Source organism: Hyaena hyaena, unplaced genomic scaffold (assembly GCF_003009895.1).
Source record: "Hyaena hyaena isolate Hyena2069 unplaced genomic scaffold, ASM300989v1 scaffold_716, whole genome shotgun sequence".
Taxonomy (NCBI): Eukaryota; Metazoa; Chordata; class Mammalia; order Carnivora; family Hyaenidae; genus Hyaena; species Hyaena hyaena.
The window spans coordinates 603460-622202 of record NW_024081349.1 but is presented as its reverse complement, the minus strand read 5'-3'; the positions used below and the strand labels follow the sequence as shown (position 1 = coordinate 622202).

Below are 18743 nucleotides of genomic sequence, written 5' to 3'. Positions count from 1 at the left end.
AAATCTCACCACATTGGAATTGCACTTAGTAAAATGGATTACAGGGGACATGAAATAGCCCTCCTTGATGGCTTTTAAAATATTAACAATATTTTAATGAAAAGAGCTTAAAATGTGGAAGTGAAGGGAAAATGCCTGTAGAGGTCACACTGGTACTGTTGAATAATTTTTGATGAGCCGTGCCTGTGACAGCCATCTTGGAGCATTCTCCAGTAAGACACTCTCTAGCATGAATCCTGGAGAGCCTGGCACAGGGGAGTGCAATGGACTTCAAAGGTCCTATAGCAGCAACAAATTGGTTTTGAACTGAATTAAAAATCAGCAAGTTTTCTTAGAGTATTTGTAAAAGATAGGTTCATATACTATGGAAGGTAATCCTTTAAAACATCTTGACGACTATACAGTCGTAATAAAGAATAAAGACTGTAGTGATAAAGACATCTAATTTCCAATCTCTGTGCTGTCCACCAGTTGTATGACTGGACAAGCTACTTAACCTCTCTAAACCTTACCTCCTTCATTTGTAACATGACATTTTACTCCTATGTCATAAGATTTTGGTTATCATAATACTTGGCTCATAATAAGAATTCAATAAGTGTATTTTATATATTATATTCCCCTGCTTTCTTCTATGTATTATCAAAATATGCATATCAATAATGTAATTCAAAATTGAAAAAGGCACAGAAATTATTAAAATATAATTGGGGTGATTTTATGAAGAAAGGGAATTATGTGTGAACCTCAATATAGCATTGTTCTTGAAACCATTAATGGAATCTTTATATAAATAGATAGTCCTTTATTTCAAGATTCCTATGATACTTTAGTAATTAAAGTCCCTGAATAGAGTGCAAGATGAATATAAAATTCTGTTTCAGAGAGAAAACAGTATTTCTTTTCTAAGAATAATGGTCCCATTTCTTTTAAAAATTAATTGTATATTGCCTATCTTAAAAACAAAGAAAAATTCTCTTTATACATTTCACACAGCATGTGCTTTTTTTTAAACCCTGAAGTATATTATTAAGGTCTAAAGATAATACAGTGTTAGTGAAGCTGCAATCATCGTTTAGCTTAAATGCTAAATATTTATAGAGTTTTATTTCAGCTAAATCTGCAAACTGCTGAATATAGACTCTTTGTGGATACAGTACATTCAGGTTCTGATACCACTCTGCCCCACCTCTTACAGGAACAAGTTCAACTGGAGGGAGCAACCCCAAGACAGTATATCAAGTTTCCACTGAGGATGCCATGGGGAACGAAGAGACAGTCGTGTCCTATATTTTGTTCTCACAGTAATAATAGTAATAGCTACAGCCTTAGCAATCGAGGTATAATTTCATTAGTCTTAACTTCAAAGACAGGTTTTGTAAAATAAAAAAAATTATATAAAAGATGAAAAAAAATGTTAGTTTAGGGGATAGAATTGGTTGGAATGAACACTTGTCTTTATATCACAGTTTTGCATTTCTAACCAGAAAGCACCTAGGATTTTTGCTTATCTTCTTCCTGGGAAATGAAAGTCTGTGTTGACTCATTATTACCTTGATTGTATCTTCCTGTCTCAGCACAGAAATCTCCATGTGGTCTTGTGGAACTTGCCTCGTCCCCTACCTTATGCTCCAGTTCTCTCCAACACACACTGCGGGCTCTACCCAACTCATAAAGCTTCTCCCCAACTCACAAAGCACAACTTCATAACTTGGCACACAGTGCTCAGTTGATTTGGCATGCCCTGCCCCCAATTCTGCTCCTTTCCCTAGAAAGCTCATACTCATGCTTTCTGACCCAATTCAAATTTCTTCAGTGAACTCTACCTGGTCTCCCTCAGGTAAAGTTAGCTGCTATATATTCCACGTTCCAGTGTTCCTGTCACACATTGATCCTCTCTCTGAAAGAAAACCCATTTTAATAATGTAAGTGTATACCCCCTGGGTATGCAGAAAACTCCTGATGGCTGAGAACTCCTGAGAAGTTTTAGAAATTGTGTGTCCTGAGGGCTGATGGGGGTGGGGGGGAGGGAAAGAGGGGTGATGGGCTTGGAGGAGGGCATTTGTGGGGATGAGCACTGGGTGTTATACGGAAACCAACCTGACAATAAACTATTAAAAAAAAAAAGAAATTGTGTCCTTTTAACATCAATGAAGATCTATTTAGAAAGTCCATTTTTATAGAAAACATATATAAATACCAGTAGGCTTATGTATGACAATATAATATGATATTGCTTAATAATTGAGTGAAAAGATGACATAAGCTCTAAGGAAAACACAAAGAAAAGGGAAACTGTGATATACAACCGAAAAGAATGAATAGAGTATAATTAATGTATCAGTAAAATATGGTAGAAGTGGCAGGAAGGCTGGATAGAAAGTGATGCCTGGATGCTTGGATGGCTCAGTCAGTTAAGCGTCCGATTTCTCATCCAGCTTCAGCTCAGGTCATGATCTTGCAATTCATGAGTTCGAGCCCTGCATTGGGCTCTATAGTGACAGCTCAGAGCCTGGAGCCTGCTTCAGATTCTGTCTCCCTCTATCTCTGCCTCCCCCCTCTTTTTCTCTCTCTCAAAAATAAATAAACATGAAAAAAAACAAAAAAAAACAGAAAGTGACACCTGACTAGGAGCTATAAAAAGAGCTAAGATCTCCTCAGAGAGAAGTGGGAGCGGTGAGAAGATGAAAGAGGCCAGAACACAAGGATTATTTTATTTTTACCATATCAAGAAATACTGAAGCAGATGCAGAAAAACATGGTGAACTTTGGGAGAAAGACACATGGTCCAGACTGGCCAAAGCCCAGAATGTATCTGTGTGCTCGGGGAGAAAAGGGCTGGACAGGAGAGTGACAAGTGGTATGACCAGCAGGACACAGTGCACCTCCAGCTATATTGTCTGGGTGCCAGTGAGAGCCACCCTGGGGTTGCTTCTGTTTATTTTGTTTTCTTTAGTGACTGAGACATATGATCTAATCTGACCCTTAAAAATATTACTGTGGCAGCCATTCATGGGAAGGATTAGTTCAGTGTTTCTTTCTCTTTAAAACTTTTTAATGTTTATTTATTTTTGAGAGAGAGAGCACGCACCAGCGAGCAGGAGGGAGGTGGAGAGAGAAGGAAACAGAATCTGAAGCAGCTCTAGGCTCTGAGCTGTCAGCACAGAGCCTGAAGCGGGGCTTGAACTCACGAGCCACGAGATCATGACCTTAGCCAAAGTAGGATGCCTAACTGATTGAGCCACCCAGGTGCCCCAAGACCAGACCAGTGTTTCTTAAACTGTTTTGTAGAATGCTAGTCCCAGGGAGATGTAGTAGAACATTTACACACAAACATCCACCATTCACTCATTCACTCACTAACTCTGATCAAATTACGGTGATAAATGCTAGGTTAGGCAAACTACAAGAGACATCTTTACTGCTGGACTGTTCAGAACCTGATATATGCTTGTGGAGATCACACAATCCCAAGAGGAAGACTACACATATGGTTTTTCCAAGTAATATACAACTTCTTCTCCTTTGACTTTGATGCCACCTCTTTTCTCCTGGTTCTCCTTCAGCAGTTTGGCTGCTCTTCCTCAGTTTCCTCTTGGAGGATGTTTTGCTACTCAGCTACTTTCTCTTCATTCCATGGAGACTTTATGAATGAGCTTCCTATTCCCGCAGACTAAACTCCCATGTTTTTCCTGACACCTTCTCTGCCTGCACTCTTCTCCTATAGTGAGGCCAGTGCCCTTTCTATGTGGGTTTACAGCACCCTTGGGATAATTCTATCATGGTCCCTGCCAGGTTCTCTCGGATTATCTCCTCCAGATGCTCCATCCAGAATCTTTAAGGACTAGAGCTTTTCCTTAACTCTTCCTTGAATACACAGCACATAACACAGATGCTGGCTCAGCAAAAGTTAGCTGGCCTACTGAAACTAAACATATGCTCTCCTAAATCTTAAAAAGTTGCAATTAGAAACACACCACATTGGTCAAAGAAAGTTTCTTTAATCAAGAGTTCTTTACATATACAACAAATATTTAAAGTTGTTGTTAAGCAAAGTTAAATAGAAACTGTCACAGAAACATCTATGATAAATTCTTTTGTTTTTAATGTTGAGGACTTTATGTGAGATAATCAAGAAAGGACATACGTCATCCCAAGTATTTATAACTATGACACAAGGATCTGATATTATTCCCATCATTCAGGATAACAGTAATATCAATCAGTTAACCAAATACTCCATAAATAATCCCTTCAAATGAAAATCTGTCTGAATTTTACTTTATTCATAAGCCCAAACCTTCTGCAATACCTCTGTTAAAATATCATCCCAGCAGTGGGAAAAGTCTGACTGACAGTTTCGTGACAGATAACAAAAAAGCCACTTGCATTATATCTGTCTCTTCGTACCCTATTGGGGCAGGAAAGAGTCGCTCACTTAAAATGCTGAAAAGAGCTCTCCTGTCAGGTCTGGAAGGAGGAAGGGAAATACAGCCTTTTGATTTCAGGCATAGATACCTTCTTCCTTGCTGTAAAGCAGTGGGAAAAAGAAGGGAGACCAAACTGACACTAGAAAAGGATTTATTGTTTCTCCCTGAGATGGTTAGCCTGGGAGTATTTTCCTGAAACACTACCTTATCCCTACTACCCAAAGCTCCCTGGACAGAATCATCGAAACTTATTGGCAAGCTGAGGTGAGTCCAAGGTATCACTGAGTGAATCTCTGATTCACTATGAATCAGAGAACATAGAGATCCCTAAGATTTAAGAGCAAAGTAATTTGATAATCAAAGTGGGGCTGGTTCTGGCCAATAAACACCTAGAAACAAAGTATTTAGCAGTCTCTGGGAAAGCCAAAATTCTGAGGCCACTGACCCAACACTGAGGGCTTCTCAACTCCCCTATCACATGTCTTCCACTTACTCTGTAAGCCTTCTTACTATTATTATTATCCACCACATAAAATTACCTGAAACTCCCAGGCATCTTATATTAGAGATTCAACCATGTATCCCTAGTACCTAGCACAACTCTGGCACACGTATGTATAATAAACATTTGCAGAAGAAATAAGTTCTCCTATATCCTGGAAACTAAGAGAGACAACTTTTACATCCATGGTCACAGCTTCATTTCCTTGGCACAGTGATATATCTGTGTAAACCGATTTCTCATTATTAAAAAGTACTAACCTTTGCAAATTATCTACATCTTTTTCTACAAATGAGATGGGTTTTAATGTTTTCCCTAATAAAATTAAATGAGAACATAATTGTTCTCATTCATCTCCATCCCAAATGCTGTCTTTTTCTTTCTTTCAGTTTATTGTCAAGTTGGTTTCCATATAACACCCAGTGCTCATCCCAACAAGTGCCATCCCCCATGCCCATGCTGTCTTAAATAGCAACAAGCAGCGGGAGATAAGCTGAAGCTTGAAGAATTGTACATGGTCTATTCTACAGCTCAAGGTGCACGGCCCACCCAAACTTCATCTGTCAGGACAGCTCAACAGAGCAGTTTTGCTGAATCAGAGGACCACAGACTTCCAGCTTCCCTCTTTGGCAAACAGATCTCTGAGAACAGTCTTTAAAGTCAGATAACAAGAAAGCCCCAAGATGGCAATGAGGTGTATGCCAACTTGGTACATTAAGCACAGAGCAACAGGTGGATAATCACCTATTGTTGCCTAGACAGAAAGAACTGCCTCCCATTCATCTTATCCTAGGGAAACACAGAGATGCAGATCTAACAGGAGACACCAACATAATAAAGAAGTACCACTGTAACACAGGAGAGGGTCATGACAATGGCACCAGGACTTCAGGACTAGGCTTGGGATCCAGTACTTTCCCACTCTGTCACTTTGTACCCTTGTTATTTTTTATGACTTAAATAACGTCCTTATTGTTCACCTTTCCTGATGGACAGAAGGCAGGGTCTGAGGACACTATGGTTTCTATCACATAGTGGGCACATCACGGATATCTGCTAAATGCACATGCTCTTGTCTACTCATACCTTTTGAGTATGAGAAGGAATAGCTGATTAAGCAAGAATTATACTTATTATCATAACCAGACTCCAAACTCACAGAGGATGGGGATAATGTCTGATCTGTTTATTGCTGTATTCTCGGTTTATAGCATGCTATACTCCTTAAACAAATGATTGTTTGAAGAAATGAAGAATCAATGAATTCATATATCTTATCTAGCTATATATTTGTTGGCAAATTTAATATAGTTCACTTCTGACATAATTTCACTCCATTCATTCAAATCAGTGGTCTGATAAACACTAGGAGCCAGGCACACAGACATTGAGGAAATGGAGCTGCAAGATTTCTGTCCACATGGAAGTCAAGTTCTAAATAAGAGAAAGATATAAACAAATTATAACAGTAAGTTTTTTAAATTCGAAAACAGAGGTTTGTGTATTTCAAACAGCTTCCATCAGAAAGTGTCATAATCAGGAAGAAAGCCCTAACCAGGGAATATCCCAACTAACTTGTCTATTCATGGTCATTACATTTGAGCAGAGACCACCCAAAATTGCGTTTGCCAGACCACCATTCCCAAAGGCAAGAATTACACACCAGAGGCCCCCAGACAGGTAGCATTCCTGACCTAAATACTGCCAAAAAACCCAGTTTCAGACTCTGGCTTTCATTTACCTTTGTAAAAATTACTGAAGAGAAAATGTTATGATGGTGATGAGCCTATTCACTTCAGCCATCCCAATATCACACCAATTATAAAGCCTACTATTTATTTATTTATTTAAAAATTTTTTTAATGTTTTATTTATTTCTTAGAGAGAGAGAGTGAGAGCATGAGCAGGGGAGGGTCAGAGAGAGAGGGAGACAGAATCTGAAACAGGTTCTAGTTTCTGAGATAGCTGTCAGCACAGAGCCCAATGCAGTACTCGAGCCCATGACCATGAGATCATGACCTGAGCTGAAGGTGGATGCTTAACTAACTGAGCCACCCAGGTAACCCTAAAGCCTGCTATTTAAAATAAAGCTCTTCATTTAACTCATTTATATAATTTTCAGTATTACATAAGTAGATGTGCCATTAGACTTTGAATTCATGAATTAGGTAGTATATAAGTATCATGAGAGCCTTAGAGTTCACATATTTCTTTGTCTCTCAAATCCCTATCAGAACAGTAAATGCCTTTACAAACAATTGTCTGTACTATTTGTTAAACTACATTGGGGCACCTGGGTGGCTCAGTTGGTTGGGCGTCCGACTTCGGCTCAGGTCATGATCTCGTGGCTTGTGGGTTCGAGCGCTGCATTGGGCTCTGTGCTGACAGCTAGCTCAGAGCATGGAGCCTGTTTCAGATTCTGTGTCTCCCTCTCTCTCTGACTCTCCCCTGCTCTCTCTCTCTCTCTCTCTCTCAGAAATAAAAAAAACATTAAAAAAAACATTCTAAGCTACATATGTGTTTTTTAAAGTTTATTTATTTTGAGAGAGACAGAAACAGTGCAATTGGGGGAGGGGCAGAGAGAGAGAGAGAGGAAGGGAGAGAATCCCAAGTAGGCTCCACGCCCAGTGCAGAGCCTGACAAAGAGCTTGAATTCACAAAACTCTGAGATCATGACCTGAGATGAAACCAAGAGTCCATAGTTTAACCTACTGAGCCACCCAGGTACCCCTAAACTATATTTTTAAAATTATATTTTCCTAGGGAACCTGGGTGGCTTAGTAGGTTGAGCATCTGACTTCAGCTCAGGTCATGATCTCACAGTTAGTGGGTTCAAGCCCTCTGTTAGGCTCTGTGCGACCAGCCCAGAGCCTGAACCCTGTTTCGGATTCTGTGTCTTCCTCTCTATCTGACCCTCCCCTATTCACTCTCTGTCTGTAAAAAATGAATAAACATTAAAACATTTTTAAATTATATTTTCCCAATTACAAAATATAGCTTCCAGTGCTAATGATGATATCATGATCCAATAGCTAAGGTTAAGGAACAATAACTAAGGTTAATAGTTCAGCAGTGGGCAATATTTAGCACTTATTCCAGTTACCTACTACTGCATAATAAGCCATCCCCAAACCTAGTGACCTAAAAGAAGTAGTTATTTGTCATCGTTTTGTGGACTGGGTCTGTGGATTCAATGTGTACTGACATGGTTGTGTGGGCTGGGTGTGTGGACTGAATGGAGACTGACATGGTTTTGTAAGTTGACTGTCAACAGAGACATCAATTCTCTCTCTCAGTCTCTCCTGTAATTGCAGTCAGGTGGCTCCAGCTAAAGCCACGTGAAGGTTCAAATAGGCTAGCTGTTCAAAATGGCTTACTCACATGACTGGCAGTTTGTGTTGGTTGTTTTGTGGAGTGCCTATCTGTGGCCTCTCCACATGATGTGTGGTCTGCCCAGCATGGGTCCAAGAGACACAAACAAAAGCTACAAGGTTTCTTATGACCCAGCCTCTGAGCTTCTAGAATATCACCTCTGCTGCATTCTATTATTGATTAGTCAAGCAAGTCACTGTGGCCAGGCCAGATTCAAAGGAAGGGAAGGTAGTCTCTACTTATGGATGTAAAGAGCAGCATGTGCATACAGGAAAGGGAAAAAAAAAGACTGATGGCAGCCATCTTGAAGACAATATTACCACACCAATATTCTAACTAACACACATTACATTTTAGATGAATGGTTCTAGGTTTGTTCATTTTGTTCCAAAATATCAAGTTAGGCATATAAATACTGAATGATAATGTAAGTGCCATTAAAAAAGACTGCAGAAAAATCACACTTCATGCCCAGGACCAGTTCAATCCCTCATGTCAATATAACTCTACCTTGTAACCCTAAATACAGTGAAAGAGAATTTAACTCCACCAAAGACTTTTGTCCATTTTCCTATAGGATAATTTACCTACCCAATACAGTTGTCAAAAGTATGAAATCCAATTTATTTTAAGTTTTGGTCTCTTACTTTCAAAGCCTAAAGAAATTCGGGTAACAAATCATCATGTTCTAGAATGCCTAGAAGTCTTATTTTAAATTAGGTACGTCATGTGCTATGCCAGTAAAGTACTCCTAACCAGAGAACTGAAAACTTTCTTAACTAAAGATTTTAAGAATGCTGACTAACTCATGAGCATAGTTGCACAGAGGATTAGAAAAGGAGGCACTCTGCCAAGTGGGTTGATGACCATCAAAAAGAATTTTCACAGAAAAGAAAAAGAAATAAAGAAAGGGCAAAAATGAAGCAGTCACTCCCTGAAAGGGAAGTTATTTTTCAAATGGTCCGATTTTCCCTTTTACAAAGGAAAGGCAACTTACTGTGACAGAATAAGAATGTTCAATTTCATGCAGGTGTATTTTCTGAGCCAAATAAAATATAATAGTATCTCAAAGCCATTTATCTTAAATGATTTTCATGGCATGTAAAATGTGTGTAGAAACAATAAAAGACTTAACTAATTCCAAAACCAAATTAAAGATGTTCCCAAATAGTGGTGATGAAGCATACCCTTTTGTCCCCATAATCACAAACGGTGAGATTTCGAAAAACAAAGAATAAAAACAAATTTCAATATTTTCTCTAAAGCCATAATAAACTTTAAAATGTTATTAAATTTATTTTTAATCTCTCTTTTCTATGTATAAAACTTCCCTGGGAGCACCTGGGTGGCTCAGTCAGTTAGGTATCTGACTCTTGGTTTCGGCTCAGGTCATGATCTCACGGTTTCGTGAGTTTGAGCCTGGCATTGGGCTCCTCGCTGATAGCACAGAGACTGTTTGGGATTCTCTCTCTCCTTCTCACTGGCCCTCCCCACCTCATGCTGTCTCTGTCTCTTTCTCAAAGTAAATAAATAAATAAAATATACACTAAATCTCTAAATCTATTAGCTACTCTTCCTGTCTCCATGTGGAGCATCACCATATCCTGAAGTGCCCCTTCCAAGCATCCCAGCTTCATCTGGGACTCCTTCCTCTTCTTCATCAGCTACACGCAGTATGTGTCTAAACCTTTTCAATACCATTTCAAAGGTGTCTTTCACATATGTTCCTACTTTCGAGTCCAATGGCCACCTAGTGTGAGCTCCCTGTCTAAGCGCATCTGGCTCCAGCATGCCTCCTAACTGGGTCTCTCTGACTCCAGTACAATTTCATTGATCTTCGAGCTTTTCCAATAGAGAGCTAATCATGTCACCCCAACTCAAAATAAAACACATCACACAAAACCACATGCTTCCAGGATTCATACCAACTTAGTCCTGGCCTGTTACCACTGCAGCCAGACTTTGACGTGCATCCTCAGACCTAGTCAGGGCAGACAGGCCACCTTATGGGATCCTTAGCTACTACCTCTCTCACTCTGCCCCTGTGGTTACATCTGCCTAGCATGCCCTCTTCCATATTCTCAAAGCTCAACTCAAATACCGCCCTCTCTCTCTCTGGCATTTCCTGGAATGAGTTCACCCACCCCCTTCCTGATTCAGTAGATTTGCTTCTGCATCTGTCTCTAGGTTTTTTATGAATGCCTCATAATGTGTTCATAAGGACTGCAAGCCAATTCTTACCCTTAAAAGACCCCTTTCTATTCTCAACCAAGGCTACAAAAATCCTACACAATGTTCTTGTAGCTGGGGAAAATTCTTCTTGTGTCTTCCTCCCCTTAGTATCCACTTCTCACTCCTCCTCTAGCATCTTCACCCATAATGAATTAACTCTTCTTTTTCCTTCAACATCATGCTTACATTGGATCCAAATGATGCACAAGCTGGGTGCTCTGGTGATATTTTTGTATAGTTTTCAAATTGCTACATTGGTATACCATCCCCAAAGCCTCCAGATAAATTCAGCGGCGCCTGATGCCCAGGGACTCTGAGACATCCCACTCCAATCTGGCCTTAGAGACCCAGGGTCTCTCTGCATGGTGGCAAAAGAAAGTGCAAAGTGCACGAGCTTGCTAAACCCACCAAAAAACCTGAACTACCGGAGGCTCAGGGATAAGAAGATTCACGAAACAAAATTAACAAAATATAAACAACATAAAAGACTTGCTGTTACTTTTAACCACTGGCAATTACTTGCATTTTCATATTTGTAAGAACTAATCTGGCTATTCCCACAAACAAGGCTGGAGAGACAGCTGTGATCTTGAAAGTTATGTAAACTAATTGGGTTTCTAAGTGGTGTTCAAAAGGCAGACTTTCTGGAATAACTTTCTAATTGGTCCAGGTGCTTTCCATGTCGAAAATCACAAATGATTAAGTAAGACGTGAAACCTTCTGTAGTAAATAATTACAAAAACAATTCCTTTTGAACCTAATGTTTATAAAATGGATATTTATGAGAATGTGTCCTATCAGTGAGTGCTTTGGTTCAATGTGTCTAAGACAATAAAACCCCAAAGTCCATAACTTCCAGATGATCTTTGTTCCTAAGTGTAATGTACTAACTTGTACTTGAGACATTACACATAAAGGTATCGACCTCAGATACAGTTTAGGGTGGTCAAGAACACCTTTTGGAGAAAGGACTACAGCGATAAGGAGAGGAGGGTCTGCTGCTGTGCCTAGAGCATCTCTAAGCCTAAAACCCATGGGAAAATTCATACTTCCTTTTGAGCTTGTTTCAAAAAACCATGGTTTGAAGTCACAGTGTCCCAACTAAAGAATCCCTCCCACCCCCACACAAAAGAAGTCTTGCTCCCCACAAAAAGTTGTCTCCTCCAACATCCAAGCAGAGAAAAGAGCCCATGAATTGCAAGGCAAAATGGGAGATAAGGAGAGACGTTTAGACAGCTATGAGAAACGACTCCCAATGCACTGTCCTGTGGGAGGCCTGCCAAGCCCCTGCTGACGTCTCCACAGCCTGGGAAACAGAACTGCTTTGTACAAACCTAACACTGTGGTCTACGCCACATGGGCTTGTAAATAGGGATGCTTCCCTAACTAAATGGAGGTGTTAACTGGTAAGGGAGTGTAAGGTTTTCTGCTTTTATCAGCTTCCAAGCAGAAAATTAATCTAGAGACATTAAGTACAAGTTATCCCAACAAACCTAGACAGCTAAGATAAATTATTGCTTTTAAAATGTGAAAAAAATGCAAAGAACATTACTCCCACCCTAACAAGAAATATTTAAAAAATAAAATAAAATAAAGCTGGATAATCTACATCATTGTTTTGAACCTAAGGTCATAGGACATTTTTTGAGGTTAGATCACCAGACCAGCAGGTGACCTAAATGCCACAGAGATGGAACATAAGAACTGTTTCCCCTTTGTGTCAGCACAGAGGAAGCGACAGCTGTTATCTAAGTGAGTAGGAAGAAAATAAGTAAAACGTTAAAGGGTTCTTAAAGGTCCATTGTGCGCTATAGAGATAGCTCAGATTAGAATCGTGGGGACCCAAGTACATTGGAAGTCCATGCCACTCACAGCTTCTTTTCCACTGGCTCCACCTGGTGCTTGTGAAAACGATTAGGGGCAGGCCAGATGCGAGAGCCACCATCAGTGATTCAGGTTGCAGGGCCTGGCAAGGTTTCAAGGTGGAACAGGAATACCAAACGGAACTCATCTCTGTTCTGGTCCCTGCATGATTACAAGGTGGTGATTGGCCACTGCCAGGGAATAAGCACAAAAACAACCACCCTTCTGACACAGAAAACAAATGCCTCTGTCTCCACCGTGTTTCATATCTTATCTCTGTCAGGAGGCAAAGCCATCTGCTGCTGGGTGTGAAGCAGCAAACCCTGGTCTACTCCGGTCCCATGAAAAGGCTCTGCCTCTGGCGAAGAACAGAACCTTGCCCACAGCCTGCACCCTGCACTCACTTAAAAGGGAGGGGCTCTGGGACTTGCTTTTGCCCAAGGTCTGCGATGACATGCAGAAGAGGTCTGCTGCAGTCAGAAGACGAGCAGCAACCTGACTTATGCCCAAAACTCTCCACTGACACAGGCGAAGTTCAGCCACCAGTCCTTCTAGACTTGTGCTGTAAAAAAATAACTTTGTACAAGGACAGAATTATTTTACAGCTCTGCTGTTCAATATAGTAGCCACAAACCACATATCCTATTAATCACCTTTAATTTTAATTAAATTACAACTAATTGTAGTTACAATTAATTGCAATTACATTTTATCTTATTTTTTTAATTTTAGAAACAGAGAGAGAGTAAGAGTGAACAAGCATGAGAGGGAGAGAGGTGGAGAGAGAATCTTAGGCAGGCTCCACACTTAGTGTAGAGCCCAATCTGGGGCTTGTTCCCACAACCCTGGGATCATGGCCTGAGCTAAAATCAAGAGTCAGATGCTCAACTGACTGAGCCACCCAGGTCCCCCTACAATTACATTTTAAATAGCTACAAGCAGCAGGTGCCTAGGACACTGCAACTCTAGGGTAAAAGGAATGCTGCAAAAGCTCTATCTCAGAAGCTCAGGTACATAGCACCTGCCTCATGCTAAAGCTAGAGCAGGAGATGCAAGGTCCTCTGCCCCACTCACGTCTCATGCTGAGTAACAAGCACCAGCAGATTACAACCAATAGAGGTGGAAAGGCAGAGAGGGAGAGGGGGAGAGAATAGGAGAGGGGGTGTCCTCTTCCATGGCAAAGGCATACAGTGTCTGTCAGTGGAGGAGAATTACTGCAGAAAACCCCTGACCATCCAGACTATCCACTAAGAACATGGAAACAGCAGCCCACCATGGGAGGAGCTTAAAGCCTATGGTAACTACAGCAACAGTAAAGCCCAAACTTAGTTACACTCTTTACTAGATTAGCTCAATTCCTCACATTAATGGTCTTTCCAAAAAAGAGGTGTGCCTATTCTCAGTTATAAATAATATTTACATTGGTCTCTACTATTCTTTTACACACAGTAATAGGTACTGAATCAAAATTTCAAGTGAGATACAAAAAGCAACTCCCTTAAACCCACTATCAACAGACAAAATAGGCAACATAACAAGATTGAAAGATGGTGAACTGATCAGATAACTTAAAATAGCTATAGTTAATACATTAAGAATCCAGTGAAAAGGTGGACAACATATACAAACAAATGGGCAACTTTAACAGAGACATGGAAATGATTTTTTAAAAGCCAAATGGAAATGTCACAAGTGATAAACATGATACCAGAAATGAACTCCTTTGGGGCACCTCGGTTAAGCTTCTGACTTTGGCTCAGGTCATGATCTCTTGGTTCATGGGTTTGAGCTCTGCATTGGGCTCTGTGCTGACAGCTCAGAGCCTGGAGTCTGCTTTGGGTTTTGTGTCTCCCTCTCCTTCTGCCCCTCACCCACTTGTGCTCTGTCTCTGTCTCTCAAAAGAAATAAATTTAAAAAAATTTTTTTTAAATAAAAGATGAACTCCTTCAATAAGCAGACTGGGAACAACAGAAGAAAGATTCCGTGAAACTTAAAATATCTGAATGGATATTAGAAGCACAAAGACAAGAAAAAAAAACACTGTGATCAAAAATAAAAAAGCAGGGGTATATGCGTGGCTCAGTCCAACCTCAGTTCAGGTCATTATCTCATAGTCTGTGGGTTCAAGCCGAGTCAGGCTCTGTGCTAACAGCTCCAAGCCCGGAACCTGCTTCTGATTCTGTGTGTCCCTCTCTCTGCCCCTCTGCTGCTTGTGCTCTGATTCTCAAAAATAAAACATTTTAAAAAAAAATTTTAAAAAAGCAAAAAGCAAACTTAGTAAAACAAAAATGGAAGAGAACTACCAAGAGTTATGGGACAACATCAAATAATCTAACATGAACTTGACATCCTTTAAGAAAAAGAAAGGGAACAAATAAATAATTTTTTAAAAATAGCAGAGAATTAATATAACTATTCAATTAATATAACTATTATACTGTAGACACAAGCAGGATGGATACATATAGCACAACATAGTGTAAGTGCTGAAAATCAAAAATTAGGAGACTATATACTATTTTGAAGGAAATGGATAAAAATAAATCAATAAAGGAAATTAAGCCTTGGACTTAAGCCCTGGCCTCTCCATAAGGCTCCCACACTTGCAGCCCCCACTGGACCACATAAACAGTACTTGGAGTGAAATGATTTTGTGTTCCTTCATAAACACATCCATGCAGTAACCACAGAATGCAAATCTGAGGGTGCAGGCATGGCCTGGAATTTTGTGCAGACTAATCAAAGTTCCTCAATGATGTAACTTACTGAATAACATAGTTTTTGTTGTTGTTGTAACAGAATTAAAATTATCTTTTGAAATAGGTCAAAAATGCCCAGAATTAGAGCTATTTGAACACCAAATGCAATGGGAATACAAAACTGAAACAGAAATGTGTTATGGTCCAAATGTAGTGATATCATCTTTGCATTTGTTCCTATAAAATCTCAATAATACTGGGAAAATATAAACTTACACAGATTGTTCCTCTACAAGTGTTTTTAAAAGTGTCTTTTGGTCCTTGATATTAATTAGACCACATCAGCATATAATTCTAGCTTTTGGAAACTTGTGCTAATGTGCAGAGAATATCTGTATCTATTCAATACTTAGGAAATATAATTTCAAAACTAAAGCTGTCTGTTTTAAGACACAAATAATGCATGAAAAAGAATTCAAAGAAGAGTTTGAGGCAAAACCTGAAAGGCTTGTATCTATTTAGCTTGTTCCTTTGGAGTCCTCTACTATTTGAATGGGATTCCATCTAAAATGCTGGGTGCTTCTAGTTGAGGTACTGTTGAGTATTCCCTTCATCAAAGGCCGGGGTTTGTTTTTGTTTTCAGCAGTTAGTGCTTGAGAGCTGTTAAAGGTACCACTTGCACCTGGACACCTTGAGGCAGTTTCAGGATCCTTGGGTCAAGGCTCAAATATTCAAATGAACATGAGGCTTTTAAATTTGGGGTCATTACTGCAGTTTGTTTAGTTTAAAAATATACATTAATGTACATCAGTCAGTAGAGTGAAAATATTTAAGTAAATAAAAGGCAAACGTATGTAGTAGGTAAGGGGATGGTCCCTGTAGTCAATCTGTTTGCATTCCCATTTCATCTCTGATACTTAATTGCTTGTGCCTCAGTTTCTCATTTTTTAAAAAGGAATCATAATAATTCCTACCTTATACAGGCCTAAAAGAATTTTAAATTCATTAACAAATTGTTATGAGATCTTAATAAACAAATTGTTTTGAGGTTTCTTAAATGAACAAATGTGAAGGCCCAAACTGTACCCGGCATGTGATTGATGGTCTTTGTATTTATTTATACCTATTTCTATTAGTGTCATTAATAAACTTTATATTAAAACAAAGTAAAAACTAATTAGTTGAGTTGCAAATATCACACTTTCTTGAGAGAACCCAAATGTATTTTTTTCCTGCAGTGATTTAAATAGACTCTTCTGTGGTATAATCATGTCTATCATGGGTCATCATGTGGAATAATATAACATGCACCCATGATGCCCAGATTTTGGTTAACGTCACTAGTTTTGATGAGAAGGACCAGGATTCCTTTGCTGGTATACCTGCATCTTTGAAACACATTACTAATACTACTATGAAAACTGTACGCATATAAGATAACTTCCTAAACTGAACCAACTTAAATATCTTTAATAATAGTACTGATGGTGAAATAAATATTTTAAATATGCACATTTAAGTCATATTATGAGCCGTCATATTTGTCTAATCCTTTATTGTTTATGAAGTAATTTTATATTTAGTATGTACTCTAATTACTAATATTCATATAATATAAATATGATGTTATAAACCAGAACGAGAAACTCGCCATGTATTTGCTTTAATGAGTAGAAAAACTGCCCCCGTCCTCCACCAGAAAGACAAGAAGAGTGATTTTCTTAATAAGACTTCAGAGGGTATCTTTTATGGCCTACAGAACTGAAATGGAAAGCTAGAATATTATTATACTGGAAAAGATATTATTATTATTATGTGTTTCCTCTAAAGTTTTTATTTTATAGCTAAGGTAAAAAAGTGAAATTCATGAAAGGCCTAAATTAGAATTGCTCTTACAGGATTAATCATGTTCTTAAAGGCTGGAAAAAAATATGTGATTTATGTACAGACCATAAGCACTTTTAAAAGACCAGACTGAAAAAGAACAACATGAGAATTAATGCAGTGAAAAGACAAGTAAAGCAAAACAAGAACAATTTAAAATGTCAAATTTCCAAGAATAGTGAGCTAAGAAATGTAGCTGGATGGAGGGTGAGCTGTTCATGGTCTTTAATAAAGCAGGTGGGTTAGATGCTTGTGTTTGGGGAAGTCATATGTAACAGAATGACAACAGGCCAGAGAGAGGTGTTGACAAGCAAAAGAACAAAGGGTACCCTTGGAAAAGAATGGAAGGCAGCACCAGGCACGCCCTGCTAAGCAATGGGTTGTTCTTTCCAGTTTTCAGCCCCTTTCAGTAACTTACATTATTTTCAACATCTTTCTTGCAAATGTGCTTGCTCATATGTATTAATTAGTGGTCACAGGCTTACAGACAAGCCATTATTCAAGAAAGCTCCTTTTACTGGTAAATGCTCTGCAAGACAGCATCTTTTATACTTTTTAGTATCAAAATGTTGCATTCTATTTATTTGGTACTTTGCCAGTTATAACTCTTATTCCTCCTGAACACATTCACAACCCAAAGAATGCGGCCCTTTCTGGAGTTTGGACTTTTGTTTCTTTCACTGTTTTGTCTTTATAAAAAAAAATATGTATTCTCAAATGTCCATCATAAATATAAACATATAATTTCAGATACATCACCTTTATTTTCTCATGTAAAGTTAAGTATCTTTTTAAAAAATTTTTTAATGTTTTTTATAATTTAGTTTTGTGAGAAAGAGAGACACAGAGCACAAAGGAGAGGCTCAGAGAGACAGGGACACACAGAATCTAAAGCAGGCTTCAGGCTCTGAGCTGTCAGCACAGAGCCCGACGCGGGGCTTGAATACATGAACTATGAGATTATGACCTGAGCCGAGTTGGAAGCTTAATTAAATGAGCCACCCAGGTGCCCCTAAATATTCTTTAAAAAAAAAAAAAAAGTATAGTTGTATAATAAATATTAATGAGTTGGAATATAATCTTACCCTGGTATGAGTACGAATATGCATCTTCAGTCCATCATTTTTACTAAATCCTTTTTCACAGTAAGGGCATTGATAGGGCCGCTCACCTGCAAACAGAGGAAGTTTCCAGGTCAGAAAAAAGTAAGGTAGCAACGCACTGTGCCATCAGCCCTTCATCTCAGAGAGATCCTCATCACCCTTTCCCTGAGAAGGAGCACCCAGGACTTTCTCCTTGAACTGGGCACTGTAAAATGATGACAATCTCCCAAAATAGAAAAAAAAAGTAAAGTAACAATGCGTGTACGAACAGACACAGGACTCTTTAATGAACTATCTAGACTTGCCAACTTCTTCTGTGACACAAAAATCAATTTTTGCACTAGGTATAAAGTGCACCTGGAGTTTTTGACCTTATTGTAATCATGACTCTAGGAGAGTGTCAGAAGAATTTTGTCATTGTCATTGTCAGGAGAATAAAGGCATAGAGTCCACTTTACTTGAAAAACTATGAAACTACAAACTTATTTTAACACTAAGCTGATAAAACATATGTATCTTAATTCAGATTTCTCTGTGGAGCCACAGTCTTACAAGAGTCAGACATCAACCAGATCTTACCCCACAAATGACTCAATTCAGCATTCTGAATTCACATTTTCAACTTCTGATCCTATGTGCTCTGTATATTCTGTCCTGA

The 18743-nt window shown here is 39.0% G+C and overlaps 1 protein-coding gene across 1 annotated transcript in view; it reads right to left on the bottom strand.

Annotated features, from left to right (window-relative positions):
- PRDM5 (PR/SET domain 5) overlaps nt 1-18743 on the bottom strand; it is a 209083-nt gene that overhangs the window by 29534 nt on the left and 160806 nt on the right. Inside the window, exon 14 of the mRNA XM_039217772.1 lies at nt 18068-18153. Coding sequence (XP_039073703.1) covers nt 18068-18153 — 86 coding nt within the window. The remainder of the gene's footprint in view (nt 1-18067; nt 18154-18743) is intronic.